General features: G+C 42.8%; 1 protein-coding gene across 1 annotated transcript in view; it reads left to right on the top strand.

The window, feature by feature from the left end:
* Positions 1–18,964, top strand: part of MDN1 (midasin AAA ATPase 1) — a 140,236-nt gene that overhangs the window by 108,729 nt on the left and 12,543 nt on the right. The window contains exons 76-90 of the mRNA XM_061427816.1: positions 213–339; positions 1,016–1,121; positions 1,662–1,777; positions 2,680–3,135; positions 3,371–3,597; positions 4,556–4,711; positions 4,872–5,041; positions 5,735–5,896; positions 8,929–9,066; positions 11,570–11,711; positions 13,020–13,192; positions 13,726–13,878; positions 14,609–14,756; positions 17,191–17,516; positions 17,747–17,914. Of these exons, the coding sequence (XP_061283800.1) occupies positions 213–339; positions 1,016–1,121; positions 1,662–1,777; positions 2,680–3,135; positions 3,371–3,597; positions 4,556–4,711; positions 4,872–5,041; positions 5,735–5,896; positions 8,929–9,066; positions 11,570–11,711; positions 13,020–13,192; positions 13,726–13,878; positions 14,609–14,756; positions 17,191–17,516; positions 17,747–17,914 (2,768 nt within the window). The remainder of the gene's footprint in view (positions 1–212; positions 340–1,015; positions 1,122–1,661; positions 1,778–2,679; positions 3,136–3,370; positions 3,598–4,555; positions 4,712–4,871; positions 5,042–5,734; positions 5,897–8,928; positions 9,067–11,569; positions 11,712–13,019; positions 13,193–13,725; positions 13,879–14,608; positions 14,757–17,190; positions 17,517–17,746; positions 17,915–18,964) is intronic.

Genomic DNA, 18,964 nt, shown 5'->3' on the forward strand with positions numbered 1-18,964 from the left:
AGAGAGCAGTGCTTCTCGAAGTAACTCGTATATGAACTACCTGGGGAATCTTGCTGAAGTGCAGAAGCGGATTCTGTTTCACTCAGTGTGGGGCAGGGCCTGAGAGTCCTGGGCGATGCTGTTCCCCAGGACATGACTTTGATTAGCGGTGGCATTGCTAATCCATTCTCTTCAGAGTTTCTTTATTTAAAAACATGCTGTTTATTTCCTAGGTTTGTCATATCGCAAAGGTCTTTCCTGGGCCCGTACAAAAAACCCTCAAGAAATGCTCCATCTTCACCCGTTGGATCTCCAGAGCGCATTGTCTATAGTCAGCAGCACTCAGGGGGCTGATTCTAGGTTAGTGTTTTTAATTATAAATGGAGCACGGCAGCTAAGCCTCCATGGCCTCATTTGCCAGAGTAGGGGTAGCAGTACTTCTGGCCCAGTGTTGCCATTAGGATAACATTTTAAAAAGTGCCGGCTCAGGACTGGCAGGTGGTGAGCACCTAGTAAGTGTTAATTTTCTTTTTTAAAAAACTTCCCTCTCCTTCTGCCCTTTTAAAAGGTAAGGAATGAATGTAAAACATTGGAAGGTTGGGCTCTGTTGGGAGTCTGGTGAGGTGAGGAAGACAAGGGACCACTTTGAGCATTTAAAGCAAGTGTTAGTAACTGTTGATTTTCTTCTTTTCATTTCTCTTTCCTCCTCGTGTTCATCTCTCCCATTATTTTTTTGGCCCTTTGATTTTTCCTGAGGTCTGCTCACTTGATTTGAAGGTACAGGTGAAAATCTGTAAGAGAATGGTCACATTTTTAAGTGTGCCATATACACAAACCTCTTCTAAGGTCTCATGTTACTGTCACATCCTTTGTGTAAAGGACTGATGAGTACTTGATTCAATGGGTCCTCACAGAAGTAAATCTGATCAGACTCTTGGTTTCTGGTTGTGGCTGAATGGACCAGTCTCTGACTCCTCAGGATCTGGGGTGGAGATAACGGTTTTAATTAATTACGTCATGTTGATTTCTTCTCCAGGTTGCTTACAGAAATCTCGTCTTCATGGGAGGGCTGCCAGAAGTACTTCTATCGCTCTCTTGCACGACACGTCAGGCTTATTGCGGTCCTGGCGGCTCCAGCCAAGGTAGGATGATAGAGCCTTGGGATTGCAGGACCTGGGGACTCCTGTTCATCCAGGGCAGCGTCCTCAGACCTGGTCACATGATCACAGCCCATCACTGGAGGTGACTGAGCTTTTTGCAGTTATCAACCTGAGAATGTAATGTAATCAATGTAATTTTGTGCTTAACCAGAAAGCATTTGATAACAAGTTCTGTTACTCACCGTTTGTTAGCAGGTCCAAATCCTTAAGAAAAATTATGGAAGAAAAACTTCAAATTGAGAATGCCACCCTCAGATTCCCCACCCCAGTCCCCCCACCCCCTGGTAAATTGAGAAAACATCACTGATACCCAGTTTTGGTGTTAAACTAGTTCCTGCTCATGGAACATCCGTGGTCTGTGGAAGCATACTTGGAGAAGCCCTGCTCCCAGAGGTGGATGGATGTGTGGCCTCTAGAGGGCAGCACACCCAGCTTGCCCCCTACAGGGCTCCTCCAGGAGTGCAGGAACAGTGGCGTCTGCACCATGCTGCCCCTCAGCACACTCTCCTCTCTCCCTGCCAGGAGGTGGGCGCGGGCCACGTGGAGCGGTGTAAAGGGTTCTCGGCGCATCTGATGAAGGTGCTCATCCGACAGCGGCGCTCCCTGACTGTGCTGACTGAGCAGTGGATCCTCCTCAGGTATTGCTGACTGGCCGCGTTTCTCGGAATGAATCAGGGAGAATTGTGTGCGGCTCACAGTTGCTGCATGAGCTGCTCCCAGTTGTAATGTGAGGTCTGAGGCCCAAAGAGGCAGATGGGGTTGCCTTGGCTCGGCCCCTTACTTTTGATGGTAACACTTCTGCCCCCTGGTGTTGGCAGCACCTCCGGGGGATGAGTTGAAGGCGGAGTCAGACGGGAAAAATGGTCACAGCTAAACCACACCTCGTCTGGAGTGAGGGAGTTCGTGGTTGGCAGTCCATGTGGGCTAAGGGACAGAGTTGCATTCACGGCATTGGGGCATCCCAGTCTTGGCACAGATCAGATGTAAATCGACTTGAGTTTGTTAGGCTTTTTGGATCACAGAGTTGCAGTTTGCTGAACTATACACAGATGCTCCCCAATGGAAATAAATATTTAAAAAGATGACGGCTAGGAAGCCTGTCATCACCTGCTGAGTGGATCCTTGGCTGAGAGATCATATTCTAGACTGTAGTCACTTCAGCTATTTTGTCCCTGCTCACAAGAGTTTATATAGCAAAGTATACAACATTTACTAGATTTTTTATTTTAGAAAATAGTGGCTGAAGTCACTGTGTTGCTGTGACTGTGTTAGGTATGAGAGGCCTGTCAGTGGCAGACAATAAGCAGTGAGTTCCCATTCTGCTACTCTGAAGGGTGTGTTTAAACACCAAAGGCTGTGTTTAAGTACTTTGGAAGGCATATGATCAGACCTTTTACTCCTCTGGGGGAGCATCTCTTCTTGATTATGTGGAAGAGCCCATACTTCATCCAGAAATCAGTGAATTTACTGTTAACAGACGGCTCGGTGACACAGTTGAAGGTGCCATGTGTTTTTCCCCTGGGTTTGTTTCTCTGCGCAGGAACCTCCTCAGTTGTGTGCAAGAGATGGACGGCAGGCTGACAGGGCCGCCCGTCTACCCCGTGGCCTTCCCTCCTCAGGATGGGGTGCAGCAGTGGACAGAGAGGCTACAGCACCTGGCTATGCAGACCCAAGTCCTGCTAGAGCAGCTCTCCTGGCTCCTCCAGTGCTGCCCGGATGTTGGGCCTGCTCCTGGACACGCCCCCTACCTGGAAGACCCGGAGCGCCTCCAGGGGCTGCTTTCCCGAGCAGCGCGGGACCTGATCCCATCAGACCTGACCTTCCCGTCCCCAGCTCCAGAAACGCAGCTGCCCTCTGGTTGCCTGATGCGGAAACAGGACCCACGTTGGCAACAGTCAACTGCGAGATTAACAGAGATGCTGAAAACTGTTAAAACCGTGAAAGCTGATGTCGACAGAATTAGGCAGCAGTCTTGCGAGGCTCTCTTTCATTCTTGGTGAGTGTGCTCTCTGCTCTGCCTCTGTGTGGGCGCATGGTCACGGTTTAGTGAGGGAAGGAAAGGGTTGTGCTTCAGTCCTCAGTGTTCCAATGACCTGCATAGTGCTTTGTGGTGTATGTCCAGCTGTAAGTCTCTAGATACCCTGAGTTTTAGTGGTTGGAGGGAGGGAACGGTGGGTGTGGATGGGTGGCAGCGCCTTGCTTCCAACATTGTGGCATTTTTGTTGTTGCAGGAAAGATTTTGAAGTTTGCTCTTCTGGGCTGAGTTGCCTATCCAAGGTGTCAGCTCATTTGCAAGGCCTAGAGTCCTTGTTCATTCTTCCAGGGGTTGAGGGTGAGCAAACAGACCCACAAATGGCTTTAGTTGAGAGCATGGAATATGTAAGAAGAGAGATCAATAAAGCCACAGATGACTTCACTACCTGGAAGACACATCTGCTCACCCCAGGCAGCCAAGAAGGTGAGGACTGCTTTTCAGTAAGGGAGTAAAAGCCCAGTGTAGGAACGCTGTCTTATAGATTTAAGTCCACATTGTCCTAAAGAAACATTGTTTTGTTCTAGGTGTATCTGTTCAGGGTTCTAAGGCTAGAAAGTGTGGTTGGAGCCCATAGCTCTTTTATGTATGTGTGTGTATATTTATATATATATATATATATATATAATTTATCTTTGGTTGTGTTGGGTCTTCCATCTGCGCAGGCTTTTCTCTAGTTGCAGTGAGTGGGCGCTGCTCTTCATTGCCATGTGTGGGCTTCTCACTGTGGTGACTTCTCTTGATGGGAGCACATGCTCTAGGGCAGGTGGACTTCAGTAGTTGTGGCACATGGGCTCAGTAGCTGGGGCTAGGCTCTAGAGCACAGGCTCAGTAGTTGTGGAGCACGGACTTAGTTGCTCCATAGCATGTGGGATCTTCCTGGACCAGGGATTGAACCCATGTCTCCTGCATTGGCAGGCAGACTCTTCACCACTGAGCCACCCGGGAAGCCCAAGCACATAGCTCTTAACTTTTGTTTGAGCACCTTGCCTCTGGGTTGCCATCACATTACTTACTTTATAGCACATGAGTAGGGAGAGGCTCACTGGCTATTCCAGAAAGTTCTCTCTTCGGCTGGAAAGCTGACAGTTCCTATTTGGATTAAGTTGGTATTTATACACTCCATCTTAACTGTTTTCATATTTTTGGCATTCTTTCAGCAAAATTGTTTTAATACAAGGAAATGACCTTGTAGGTTTATCTATGCCAGGGATGTGTCTCATTCTTTATACCCAGCACAGCTTGACAGTGACTCAGCCTTAGCAGGTGCTTAGCTGGTGGCTGTTTGTTAAAATAACAAATGAGGATTGTTAGTAATTTCCAGAGGCACTGAAACCAATGATTGAGTTTTAAAAATTTGTTCTGCACCATGTTATTTTACTAGGAAACCAAATGCTGGATGAAGGGTTTGTAGAGGATTTTTCAGAGCAAACGGAAACCGCCATCCGGGCCATCCTTTGTGCCATTCAGAATTTAGCAGAAAGAAACAGTAAAAAAACAGAGGAGAGCACTGACCAGGCAAGACCCCAAGAAGAAGATGGTATGTCTAGAACCAGGAAAATACTAGTTTCTTACTTGATTTTTTCATTTGATGATCTGTTTTAAATATCAGGATAAATGTTGGAATAATTATTGGATGAATGGAGAGGAGGAGAGTTTATTCTGTTATTCACCATGTTGTTCTTTTCTGTGAATGAAAGAGACTGCAGGCTTCGAGAGCCTGCAGTTAGGACACCTCACAAAACTCCTGGAGGAGGACTTCTGGGCCGACGTGAGCACGTTGCATGTGCAGAGAATCATTTCTGCTGTCTCTGAGCTGGTGGAGAGGCTGAAATCATCCGGCGAGGATGGTACAGCAGCCAAGCACACGGTAACCAGCGGATCCTTACGAGCTTCTCACTGTCCACATGGGCTGAGCAGAAGCAGACGGGGTTTCACCTCACTCCACATAGTGTTCCCAAAGCAGGCCTCCTTGGCAGAATCACTAAGAATTTGATCTCTTTGTGCGTGTAGACCTCACTGACAGACTTTGGAAAACTTAGCACTTGCTTGCTAAGGATTACAATTGTCAGTGCAAAAATGATGGCAGTCTAGAGTACCTAGGATTGACGTACCTAGAATTCTTTCATATCCTAGTCACATACTCCTGGGTGTTTGATGTTAATGGTGGATGTTACCACCATAACTAAGGATTACTGGCCGTATCATGCAAACCCCCTTTCCCTTCAGTAAGCCAGGAGAGGATGACATTGTCATCTCCCTAAGTCCAGAGAAACAACTTACTTTATAGAACCTGCGTGTTATTCTGTTGCATTGCTTCCAGTGCGAACTTTGAATCCCAGCAGAATTTGTTTATAAACATACTTTTTGCTAAACAACCTTATTAACTAAATGTTAACAAGTGACTTAAGTCACTAAGAATTTGAAGTGTAGTGTTGTGAGAGTTTGTGTGAACGAGGAGGAAATCCCAGTGAGCACGCGTGGTGTACCTGTGTGTAATTAAAATGCCTGGTTACCCAGAGTAACCTGGTGTGAGCAGGCCTTTCGATCTGTTTTGCCCCAGTTCTTCACCCAGTCCTGCTGCTTGTTGGTGCGCCTGGTGCCCGTGCTGTCCAGGTACTCTGACCTCGTCCTCTTCTTCCTGACCATGTCTTTGGCGACTCACCGTAGCACTGCAAAGCTGCTCTCTGTGCTTGCCCAGATCTTTACAGAGCTTGCCCAGAAGGTAAGGACTGTTTACATGGAGCAGCAGGTACCCAAATATTCCATACCCATCAGTGTTTGGTTTGATGGGCTTTTATTCTGGACCTTCACAAATAGCAGGAGGTGATTTGCCCTCCCTGTGAATTTCTTATGGCTTTGTTTATTCCCCTTTTACTAAGCTTGTTTCTACTAAAGTCTTGGTTTAGTTTCTAGTAAAATCAGGTCCCTACTTTAGTTTCTAGTAAAATCAGGTCCCTCACAGGGGGAGTTCCCTAGACTACAGAGTCCGCCTAAAGGCTGTTGCTTTCTGTTCATACCCTTTTCTCTCTGTCTCCAATTTGAAGTCTTCTGATAACCCTGAGCTAGACCTGTAGGGTAAATGAATCCTTGATGCTATTAAGCCCTGGTGGCTCAGAGGGTAAAGAGTCTGCCTGCAGTGTGGGAGATCTGAGTTTGATCTCTGGGTCAGGAAGATCCCCTAGAGAAGAAAATGGCAACCCACTCCAGTATTCTTGCCTGGAAAATCCCATGGACAGAGGAGCCTGGCAGGCTACAGTCCATAGGGTTGCAAAGAGTCAACAACTGAGCAACTTCACTTTAATGCTATTAAGTTGTAAGTCATTTATATTTATTCATGAAATGGTAATGGGGTTCTTAAGGTTAAGCGAGGTGGGCATCTTTAATAGGGAAGTCATTCCTTCATTCAGCCATGATCCCAGTGCTGTGAAAAGCATCGATACTGTAGAGACTGTAGACCCTACCCTTGGAATTCAGGAGCAGCAGACAGATCTAACAGACTCAGCATGGCATGGTAAGGCCAGTCACAGGGGTATCTGGTTCCAAGATTCAGAGTGAGTGAGTCACTTAGCCTCAGTTTCCTTATGTGTAAAATGAGACTTGCATTTTTGTGAGAACCACCTTCAACTAAGTATATAGTTGTTGTTTTTTTTCTTTTAATATCCCTAATATTTTTAAGATCTTTCCTGAATCTAAATATGGTACAGGTGAGATGCACTTAAAGAAGATAGGAATTTACAAACTGAAGGTGAGGTTTAGGCTTCTTGTAAACAGTCACAAGTTCTTAGTTTTGAGTATCTAAAATAATACAAAGGGATTAAAAAAAAAATGGGGAGGCAAGCCCTTGTGTCTAGAGGATAAGTGTGTACCTTTATTGAGATCTGCCCCCTCTCTCTGATGGGCACTGAGCCAGTCTCACATCCCATCACTTCTGGAGGGAACACTGCATACAGAAGACGGGCAGGACAGTATGCTGAGGGTGCCCCGAGACTTGGGTTGGCTATGATTGTCCACTTGACCATTGCTGTTGTCTGACAGGTTCTAGAATGACTGGCCTGTCAGACCTGTGTGTGTTTACGGACGGGGTTGTGAGGGTAGAAGTGGTTCTGATAAAAGCAGAGTGCTGCGAGCTTAGCGTCTGTCTCAGCTGCAGCAGTAATGTGCCCTGCGGAAGGACATCTGAATCTCCCGCCTTTTATGACTTACTCTGCATGCGTCTAAACATATTTCTTTAAAATAGTGTGAGAAAGTGTTAGGTGCTCAGTTTTGTCTGATGCTGTGTGATCCCATGGACTAGCCCACCAGGCTCCTCTCTCCATAGGATTCTCCAGGCAAGAATACTGGAGTACGTAGCCATTTACCTCACTATTTTAACAAAAATGTATTTTTCAGTCACCTTTCTAAGAATACATGTCCTGAAAGTGAGTTTGCCTTTCCCTTAATTTTTTAAGTCTCTGTGTATTCCTGTTCTCTCTGAGGAGTGCTGAGAGAACTTGAAAATAGATTAGATACAGTGCTAAGATAATAGATCTAGGTTGTGAGTAAAGCACTTAATCCATAGAAAGCTGTTTCTGTGTAACTCAGTCACAGTCAGTGTTTGTTGGTCTTGGATCTTGGTCTTGTTGTCAGCTTATTCATAGGACATTCTCATCCTCAGATTGACAAATATCTTGATAGCTTATACTTTTCTCTGGTAGAATTTCTGATTGAGAGCCATTATTTTCTTCTATTTCTTTTTCTAGTCAATTTCATCCCACACACTAGTATTTGATACTTATTTTTAGGCTACCTTCTGACATGAAATAGAGTTTTGTTAACTCTTCACAAGTGTCGCTATATCTCTAGACCCCATGCCATAGGGTTGCCAGGTGCCTTGGCAGCAGACAGCCCAGGCTGAGAGTGTCAGGTTACCACAAGGGCGGGGGTGCTTTTTTAAAATTTTTTTGGCATTATAATTACTTCCCAGCGGTAAAGAACTAGCGGTTCTTAAAAATGCTAGTGGTAAAGAACCTGCCTGCCACTGCAGGTAGATGTAAGAGACTCAGGTTCGATCCCTGGGTTGGGAAAATCCCCTGGAGGAGGGCATAGCAACCTACTCCAGTATTCGTGCCTGGAGAATCCCATGGACAGAGGAGCCTGGTGGGCTGTGGTCCTTAGGATTGCAAAGAGTCAGACTGCAAAGAGTCAGACAGGACTGAAGCAACTTAGCCACACACACACGCACGCACTGTGACTTGATTTGAGGAACATCACAGAAAATTTTCCTTAATGAAAGAAAATGAAATCTCTCACTTACAGCATCTGCTTTCAAGTTGCTGTACCTCAAGGGTACATGTCTTCTCTCTTTCCTCTCTGGCTTACTAATTTGGGAAGTAGATAAAGAAGGACAAAACCCTTTTGGGATTTAGACACCAAGAGGGTTTACTCTCCCTCCCCACCCCTGGTGATTTGATCCTTAAACACCATCCTAGTATATACCTCATTCAAATTTTTCTATTAGCAGAATGACAGATTACTACATACCAGAGGCTTTCACAGTCAAAACCTCGTATATATCTGACGTCAAGCTTTGAAACGGCATAATAACTTAGCACCAAAGAAGAAAAGAATGTCAAAAAGTCTCCTGTCCTTCCACCAGATATAAAATACTGAGCTAGATAAGAATTTATCATTTATGTAGGGTATTTTTTCCTGTAGCTGAACTGGGAATCACTTCTTTATTGCATTTGTATGTAACGTTCACTCTTTATTTTCAAGGGATTTTGCCTGCCCAAAGAGTTTATGGAAGATTCAGCGGGAGAAGGGGCGACTGAATTCCATGACTACGAGGGAGGAGGGATTGGAGAAGGCGAGGGCATGAAGGATGTGAGTGATCAGATAGAAAATGAAGAACAGGTATGTTTTCATGGCCATGAAATATGTAAATTGGATGCAGAAGCATACACTCCTTTTCCAGTATTTAAATTACACATATAAATGTTTTTGCTATTAGGTTAATGGTTTTCAGACTGATTTAGGTACCTTAAGAATACTGGAGTTTAGGGAATGGCTATAAATTAAAAGCTTGAAGACAATAGAAAGGATATATATATATTTTTTTTTTTTAGTTCTACCAGTTTATTGCTACCAACCCATGACCCTCCACCCTCATGCACACATGCTCAGTCATGTAACCCCATGGACTGCAGCCTGCCAGGCTCCTCTGTCCATGGACTTTTCCAGGCAAGAATACTGGAGTGGGTTGCCATTTCCTTCTCCAGGGAATAGAAAGGATATTTTGTAGCTCAGTCATTGGTTGTACCTACAATTTGGGAAGGAAATAGTTTTAAAATTTTTTATTTTAAATGGGAACATTTTTGCTGATTTTCTAGAGAACACTTTTGGTAGTAGTTCATTTAAGGACCAAGAGTTTGGCTATTTTAAGTAATGACTACATTAAACAATAGTGCCAGTGTTTATTATTAATAGGTTTTATTGTTGTATGTCTTTGACATGTTCAGATTTTAAATATCTATATCCTTTTTTAGTTGGAATCAAGAATGCTTTTGAAATATTTAGATGCTTTGGACTAAGATTCGTGTATTACTTTTTAAAATTCAATCTGATTTGGATTTTTTTTTAAATATTCTTTTTGTCATTTAGTCATTAGATTAATCAACTGTGACTTGAAGAAAGAACAAGTAGTGGAATTTCATTTTATCATCTCTATTCTAAATGTAAATTAGTCCACAAATTTCTATTTAAGGTATGGTCATACCTATTAAAAATAGAGGAACAAACCGATCCAGACTTCCTCTCTTCCTTTGAAGGGAAAATTGGAAAGATATAAAGAAACCAAAAGAATAATGCTCGCATTTATGTGGTTGAGCTCTAATGTACAGTGTGTGTGTCTGTGTCTGTGTGTGTGTATTGGCCTTTCTGTATTTCTCAAATTTAACTTAATTAGCATTAGCACCCAGTACTTTGTTAATGAGGAAAAAAATAAAGTAAAAGAAACCTAATAGAAAAGTACAAATCCACTGCAAAAAAACATTATTAAGTGGGATAAAAAAACTTTCAGAAGAATTTGGCAGTGTCTAATAAATTTTAAACTCTTTGTGTTCTTTGATCTAGGAATTCCATGTTTTCTCACAGAAATCTCATAAGACCCCAAGATAAATATGTGTACAAAGGAGTGTATTTATATTAAAATGTTTATTACAGCATTATTTACACTGGTGAAAATTGTGAAAGAATCCATATATTCATCAGGAAGGAATTATTTTTAAATGATACTATTTATGCAGAGCAATACTATAAATAAACATAATGAGATAAGTTTTTAAGTATCAACATGGAAATATATCTAGGACATATTTTTTTAACTTTGAAAAAACAGATTCCACAACAGTTTGTAAAGAATGATCCCTTTCTTGTTTAAAAAAATGCTGGAGGCAGGTATTGATACATACTGTATATATTATATTTCTAAGTGTCTGTTGGTGTACTTATAGATAAAATGATGTGCTAGAACATCACTAGTGGTAACTTCTTTGGTAATTTTGGAGGATGGGGGTGCCAGGGAAACATACTCTTTCTGTTTGGCTTAGAAATTTTTATATGAGATTGTATTACTTTTGTATCTTAAAAAGGACTTTTAAAATTCAACCATAATGGAAGAGATAGCAATCTGAATCTTTTCCCCAAGATATAATATAGATTGTGTAGGAATATGTAGTCTAAGGAAAAGTGAAGAAAATTGCATTTACTGGGGGAGGGATAAATTAAGAGTTTGGGATTAACAGATACACACTACTATATATAAAACAGAGAAGCAGCAAGGACCTACTGTATAACACAGGTAACTGTATTAAATACCTTGTAATAACTTATAATAGAAAATGATCTGAGGAAGTGTGAATGTATCTGAATCACTTTGCAATACATCTGAACCTAACATAACATTGTAAATCAACTGTACTTCAAATAAAAAGATAAAAAAGAAAGTAGTAGAGGGGGAAATCTACATCACAGTTGGGTAATGTCTATGAGAGATCAAAGTGACAAGATAGATACTAAATTTATATGCAGTATAGTAAGTGAAATTTTTTTTTATCCTACATACAGAATACATAAACTTTTTAAATATGTCTGGATTTTAAAAAAAGTTCACATGAAAGAAACCTCAATAAAAATCTATATTCTCTAACAACGAATGCAAAATAACTAGAAATTAGTTAACAGAAATATTAAAGCAAGTCACAAATCATGTGCATTTTCTCTGTTGGTTCTTTTTTCTCTCCCCAGAGAAAATTTTATACCATTGACCTTGGCACTTATATATTTATATTCTATTTAGAGCTGAATAAACATTAGTAACAGTATGTTCATTTATGTTATTTAATGCTTTTTTATTTAGGCAGAAGATACATTTCAGAAGGGTCAAGAAAAGGATAAAGAAGATCCTGACTCAAAATCAGACATTAAGGGCGAGGATAATGCCATTGAGATGTCAGAAGACTTTGATGGGAAAATGCATGATGGGGAACTAGAAGAACAAGGTTTGAGATTATCTGCCATTTCATTCTTGCTTTTGAAAAGTGGCTGTTTTCTCCAGGAAACCACATGTTCCCAATAAGTAGCCTAGTATATACTCTTGGAGCAAGTTGGTTACTCTGCATGACTGCGGTGGAAGCATCAGCATATGCTGTACGTATGCGAGTGTGTCAGGAGTCTCTAGTTCCTTGTGGAGATTCTGCTCTGAGTACACTGAGACACTGCCTCTGATGTTCCGGCTGCTCCATGTGCCAGATGAGTGACCTGTGGTGTCCTCTAGGGAGAGCGAGGAGATGCACCCTCACCGAGCTTGGCTCGCAGCTCACGTTGAATTGTTCTAGAGAGGCTTTTTTTTTTTTTTAATATATATGTATTTTTTTCTAATTGCAAAATCAGTAGACATTTGTTGTAGATGATTTGGAATAAAAATGCAGAAACCAAATCAATACCATTGTACCTGTCACCCAGATCACTTAATTTTGGAGTATTTCCATTTATTGCATATATATTCACACACACACAGAGAGACCATGAATGTTTCTACAGTCTGCTTTTTTCATTTAACTTATGAGTATTACATGTCATTGAAAATTACTTGATAATGATTTCTTTTTTTTTTTAATAATAATTTCTTACAGCACATTATCATCTGTCATGTTATTACCATAATTCAACTGTTGCCCTAAATTTCTATCCAAAGCTTAATTTGAAATACAGTGTGTTATTTTAAGTGAATACCTTACAGAAATGATAGCTAACCTCAGAGTAGAAGAAGGTATGCATGCCTAAGTAAATGTAAGAGTATAACCTTTGTCAAAGCAGACCTTGATCAAAGACAAAGGAAAGAAAAGTCTGGTTATTTGAGCAAGGATAGAAAATTCTGGTTAATTGATCGAGACACATGATTTGAGATGTTAGACAGAATCATTGGCAGAGAACAGGTTGGAGATGGGGAAGAACCTTGGAGGTATTGTAGACCACCCTTGATCATTTCCCAGGTAAGAAACCAAAACCCAGTGAGGTTGCTGGGACCCATAATGAACTCTCCCAGCACCAGAATGAGACATCCTGACAGCTGTTCTACCACCCTCCTTACAGTCCTTTACCATCACACATCCCAGACCTCCTTTCTTCTAGTCTGCAGACACAGTAGGAGTGCTTCAGGACACCTAAAAGCATCTGCCTGTAGGGCGTTCTGTAGAATTGCAGCACATCCCAAGTAGGATCCTGGCCGGGTCCCTGCCTCTCCCACACACACAGGAACAGATTAGTCTGGGGATCTGCCGAACTGAGCTGAGTGCCTTCCCTTTCAGAAGAGGATGATGAAAAATCAGATAGTGAGACTGGAGACCTAGATAAACAGATGGGCGATCTGAATGGTGAGGAAGCTGACAAACTAGATGAGCGGCTTTGGGGTGATGATGACGATGAAGAAGATGAGGAGGAAGACAGTAAGACTGAAGAAACAGGACCAGGAATGGATGAGGTAAGAAGAAGATTCCCCCATCACTTTGTCCCCACGATGAGAGGGGCAGTCATCCTACCCACTACCACTCCCTGTCGTTCATTGCTCTTTCTTTTATGTCTTGGTTTTTCTTCCGTCTCTATTTTTCTGTTTTTTTCCTGCTGTCTAGATTTTTGATTATATTCATGGCTCAAAGAGTAGCCTGACCTGAGGCATCCCTTGTGTTACGGAGGAGGGAAATTGGAGCACTCGTTATAGATGCTATATCTCATTCTGCCAGTGGTCACCACACTTGCCCAGCCCTGAGCTTAGGGGACCCCAGGGCTGGGTGTGATGCATCCCACAGCTCAGACACCCCTCCCTGCCCTGCTGTCACTGCTGCCACCTGGGCTGTCCAGCCTGTTCCCTCCAGGATGATAGGTGTGCCCCGTCAGCTGGATGGTTCCATGGGATTGGCCCAGCACATGTCTGGGAGCCGCGTTAGACAGTAAAGTGAAAGCAGTGTTTTAGATTGAGAGTGATGATGATGTGTTTTTTCTTCCTCTGATATTTAGGAAGATTCTGAGCTTGTAGCTAAAGATGACAACTTAGATGCTGGCAAGTCAAACAGAGAGAAAACCCGGCAAGATAAGAAGGAGGAAAAGGAAGAAGCAGAAGCTGATGATGATGGACGAGGCCAAGACAAAATTAATGAACAAATAGATGAGGTAATGAGGATTCAAAACCCACCTGCTCTTCTCACTCAAGGCCAAGGCCACTGCAATGCACAGCTCCCAGGGTGTCTCAGGACGTATTTTTTCCTACTTATCATTTGTTTTCCCACTGCCTCATAAAGGAATGTGTCATAGAGCCTCTTAACTGAACATAAAATATCTAACCACTGGTTACCGATGAGATGAGCTTTGTTCTGTTGGGACTCCTGGTATAGTTCAGAAACTAAAACCCACAGTCCTTTTGTATATTTCTTCCATAAACTTCCATGTCCTCTTTGAAATAGGTAACACAGCACCTCCTATCTATGGAGAATGTGCACAAAAAATGAAACATGACATTCCAACATGAAAACTGTAAAAATATTGGTAAAATTCTAATGTGTGCTGGTAATTTTAGACCAGAGACATTGTATTCTCTCAGCATAAGGACAGTTGACCCTTGGGGGCACTGACCACCTGCAAGGCTGGAAATCTGTGTGTAACTTTATAGTTGGCCCTCTGCACCCATGGACTCTGCAGCCTCAGGTCCTTAACAGCCACAAGTCTCTGTGGTACCATAGCACATATTTATTGAAAAAAATCCACATAAGTGGTCTGAATAAGTGGACCTGCACCATTCAAACCTGTGTTGTTCAAGAGTCAGCTGAGTTTAGAGCTAGTTATGTGTGAATGTTATTCTTTTTAAAAGTTTACTTTTATTTTTCCTGATCTCTGTTGCCCAAAGAGGGAATATGATGAGAACGAGGTGGATCCTTACCATGGCAATGAGGAAAAGCTGCCCGAACCTGAGGCCTTGGACCTTCCAGATGACTTGAACTTAGACAGTGAAGACAAGGATGGTGATGGGGACACTGACCATGAAGATGGAGAAGGTGTGTCTTTTAAAACATAAAGGGCCTGTTGAAAGTCACTGCAAATGAGCAATAACCGATTCCTTTTCAGGCCAGCCTCATGGCCAGCTCATTATCATGTCTGATCAGTGTAATTCCAGCTTGATAAGATCACTTGCTTTTTCTTTGTTGCGTTTCTCCTCCAAGTAGACCTGAAGCCTGTAGCCAGCAGGTCTTCGTCACTCCAGTCATCTCCCGTCCCGTATTTCTCTGCCTCTGTGTCCAGGTGGTGCTGTCACACGCGGTTCTACCTCCTTCCTGGTTCACCGTGGGCCCCTCTCGTGGACTGGTATAAACACTGTGCAGTCCAGGTAGAGTCAGGCCTCTTGCAGAGCCCGGTTACTAGCTTTCTGGTGAAAGTTTTGTTTGTTTTTAATTAATTATTTTTGACTGTACCATGCAGCTTGCTGATCTTAGTTCCCTGGCTAGGAATTGAACCTGGGCAGCTGCAGTGAACTGGGCCCTCTCTCATGGACTGGTATAAACACTGTGCAGTCCAGGTAGAGTCAGGCCTGTTGCAGAGCCCGGTTACTAGCTTTCTGGTGAAAGTTTTGTTTGTTTTAATTATTTATTTTTGACTGTACCATGCAGCTTGCTGATCTTAGTTCCCTGGCCAGGAATTGAACCTGGGCAGCTGCAGTGAAAGCGCCAAGTCCTAACCACTGGACTGCCAGGGAATTGCCTCCTAGGAAAGTTATTGATTATTGTGCTTATATTGTGTGTTTAGGCTGAAATATGAAATCATAATGGGAAGTGAAATTGAATAATCCCAAGAGAACTCACTTGGCACAACAGGAACCCAGTGCGTCTGTCCCCCACTGTTCCCTCTGAGTGTGACTCCCTTGGGGAGTGCTTCCTGGTGTCAGGAGGTGGTGTAGGTGATGCTGCTGTGACGGAGACCCTGTCATGATGGGTCACCAGACAGGAAGGTAGCAACAGCCTCACTCAGCTTCTTAGTGAGGCAGTTACATGTTTAGAAAGCTATTAAAAACACCATATTAGAACAAAAAGAGCAAATTACAAAAGAATAAATGAGAGGTACTATTTATGTGAAAATTTGCTAGAAGAAATAGTACTATATATTGTTTATGGATGCATCAACACAGAAATAATTTACGGTAACTTCAGGTTATGAGCTCTGAGGAAGGAGGAAGAGCAGAGGCATCCAGAACCCTGATAGTTGTGTCCAGAACTATTTTATTCCTTAAATACAAGTGACAGATATGATACACTTGTTGGCAAAATATTAACATCTCTTAAATCCAGGAGGTGAGTATATGGCTCTCATAAACGTAAAATGCTTTTTTCACATTTAAGGTATTTGATAACCTGTGCTTAGAACATTCTTCACCCAGTGAATTTCTAGTTCTCCTTTTTAAGCATAGTATAAGCTGTTGCTTCTAAGGCACTTTTCATTACCTTATAATACTGGAAGCTTATTTCAACCTTAAATTCAATAGTCAAGCAAGCATAAAATTAAAGTTCACTGAGAATTGAATAAGCTATTTTGCCCTAGAAAAATATCCAGGCTCATTTTAAGCTACTATGTATATAAACTAAGAAGCAATTACTGTGAACAAGTTATCTTTATACAGTTCTTTTCCATTTACAGTTACTGCAAAATACTGGCTATGTTCCCTGTGTTGTATAATACATCCTTGAGCCTATCTTACATCACCAGTCTGTACCTAACACCTCCTGCTCCTGTGTTACCCCTCCCCTCCGCACAGTGATAACCACTAGTTTTTCTGAGTCTGAAGAATAAATTATTTTAAAGAATTATCTACTAACAAAGTAATTGATTTCTGAAGTATCCAAATTACAGAAAAGCTCTTTTAAACAAAACTTTTCAAACAGGATTGTTCCCATTTGAATATATGTTGTATTTTCTGTGTATGGTAAGGAATGATGTCCATTAGTTATTCCTAATGATAACTGAAAATTAGACTAGCATTTCCTGTCTGTTCTAAAATATTCCTATTGTTGTGGTGGCTTTTTGGATTTTTAATGGATATCCAAACAGTTGTATGCAATATATAAGTATAGTGAAGAGCAGATGTAGCTAAATTCTTCTGTGAAGGGTTGGTCAGATAATAAACACATCAGTCTTTGCCAGTCGTAAGCTGCAACAGAGTCGCAGATCCTCAGTTCTGCTCTTGTAGTGTGAAGTCAGCCATAGGTAATACAAAACAGATGAAGTATATTGTTCACATCGGTGAACAATTGGATGCAGCGGTGTTCCAGTATAACTACTTGCAGAAATATGTAGATGGCCAGATTTGGGCCACGGACCATGGTTTGCCAACTTCTGGTTTGAGAATAATAAAAAGATGCTTGTGTAACTATATCTCATCTTAAAAAATCATATTGTTTAGTTTTTAAATTCTGCATTCTTTCTTTTGTTTAATCTGTCCAGAAGAGAATCCTTTGGAAATTAAAGAACAACCAAAGGATACTGAAGAAGCAGGTCATGAAGCTGAGGACATAAATGAAGAGACTGAGGCTGATCAGGATGAAGGTCAGGCTCAACCCCAGCCTGAGGGAGGCCACAGTGAAGATGACAAGGGGGAGGAGGGCGAGGAAGAGATGGATACCGGAGCTGACGACGGAGACCAGGATGCTGCCGAGCACCCTGAAGAGGACACAGAGGAGGCTCCGCTGTCCTCGGAGGACAAGGACAAAGACACCAGTGAGGAAAGCCCAGAAAAGGACACACCTGTTGACCAAGGTCTCCAGCCTCAGGTATCACGGCAGATCTGCCTTGTCCTCTATTCAAAGTGATGATGATGAGAAGAGTACCATCTTCTCGCTGGACTCTGTCTTAGGATGCTTTCCCATGAGGCAGGTGACAGCGCCAAGCAGTTTTCGGTTTGTGACTGATCCCCTCCCTGCAGGCTCCTCTCGGTGAGGAGAGGGACCCTCACTTCATCTTCTCCCCTCAGAGCATTTAATGCTATTTGATTTCCTTGCAGACGCAGGAAAAAGAAGAAGGGGAGAGCTCTGACATGGAGGAGCCAGTGCCAGAGCCCACGGAGAGGAAAGAGCACAAGTCCTGTGGGCAGACAGGCTTGGAGAGCGTGCAGAGCGAGCGGGCCATGGAGCTGGCTGGGGCCGCGCCCGAGAAGGAGCAGGGCAGGGAGGTGAGGGCCTCGTCTCCACCAGCCGCCTCTTGGGAGGGCCTCCTCTTCCTGTGTGAAACCACGTTCTGTTCAGCAGCAGTGATTGCTGTGTAATGTTTTTTTGTTGTTGACATCTAAAACTCCAGCTCCCATTCTTTAAGAAAATGGTCGTACACCTATATTTATATGGAACAAACCCCAGAATATTTTTACACACTGTATTTAAGTGATATGCTTAATGAGAAAAATTACTAGAGTGTAGTCCTCTGTGGGAGAATCAGGTTCAATTCTGTTTTCGAAGCTCCTAAGCAAAGAAGGGTTGACTTGAGGTTTCATGCAGTGATATGGGTCTAACAGTGCATCCTTTTTCCTTACTGTTCACCAGGCTGCCAAACATTTTAATTTGAAAAGCAAAACACTTCTTCATTCCTTGATGTGGGGTGATGTGTCTTTTGTAGCGGCAGTTGGGGCATTGGTAGTCTGGAGGGAGCCCTGAAAGTCAAGGGGCCTGCTGCTCAGTGGCGTCTCTGGACGACTCCCTTGGTCTCTGAACCCCCATTTTCTCAGCAGTAATTACAACTGTTTATACCTCTCTTACCCTTCTAACCCATTTTCTCAGCACCCGTTCATGAGGTGCTGAGCATTTCATTACTCTGGTAGATCTTCACAGTGGCCCTATAAAATAAATGGTATTGTTCTTTCTATGTTCTTCATTTTGTATCTGAGTTAAATAAACCTCCATAAAGTTAAATGACAGTCTCAAGGGTACCCGGCTGGTTGATGATGAAGCCTCATTTCTGATCGAGGTCTGTCCTGCTTTCAGAGTGAGCCATTACCTCCTGTAGACAACAAAGTCCCCCAAGAGGGTACCAGACAGGTCTAGGTGCTTCTGTTTCTGCCCACAGGCCAGACGTTAGTAACGGGTGAGCTCCAGAGCAGACAAGCAGGTGTGGTCACAGTCATCCCCTGGGCTCCAACAGGGATTGATTCCAAGACCCCCACGGATACCCAAATCCATGGCCGCTCAAGTCCCTTATGTAAACTGGTGTATTGCAGTGGGCCCTCTGTGTC

Source organism: Bos javanicus, chromosome 9 (assembly GCF_032452875.1).
Source record: "Bos javanicus breed banteng chromosome 9, ARS-OSU_banteng_1.0, whole genome shotgun sequence".
NCBI lineage: Eukaryota > Metazoa > Chordata > Mammalia > Artiodactyla > Bovidae > Bos > Bos javanicus.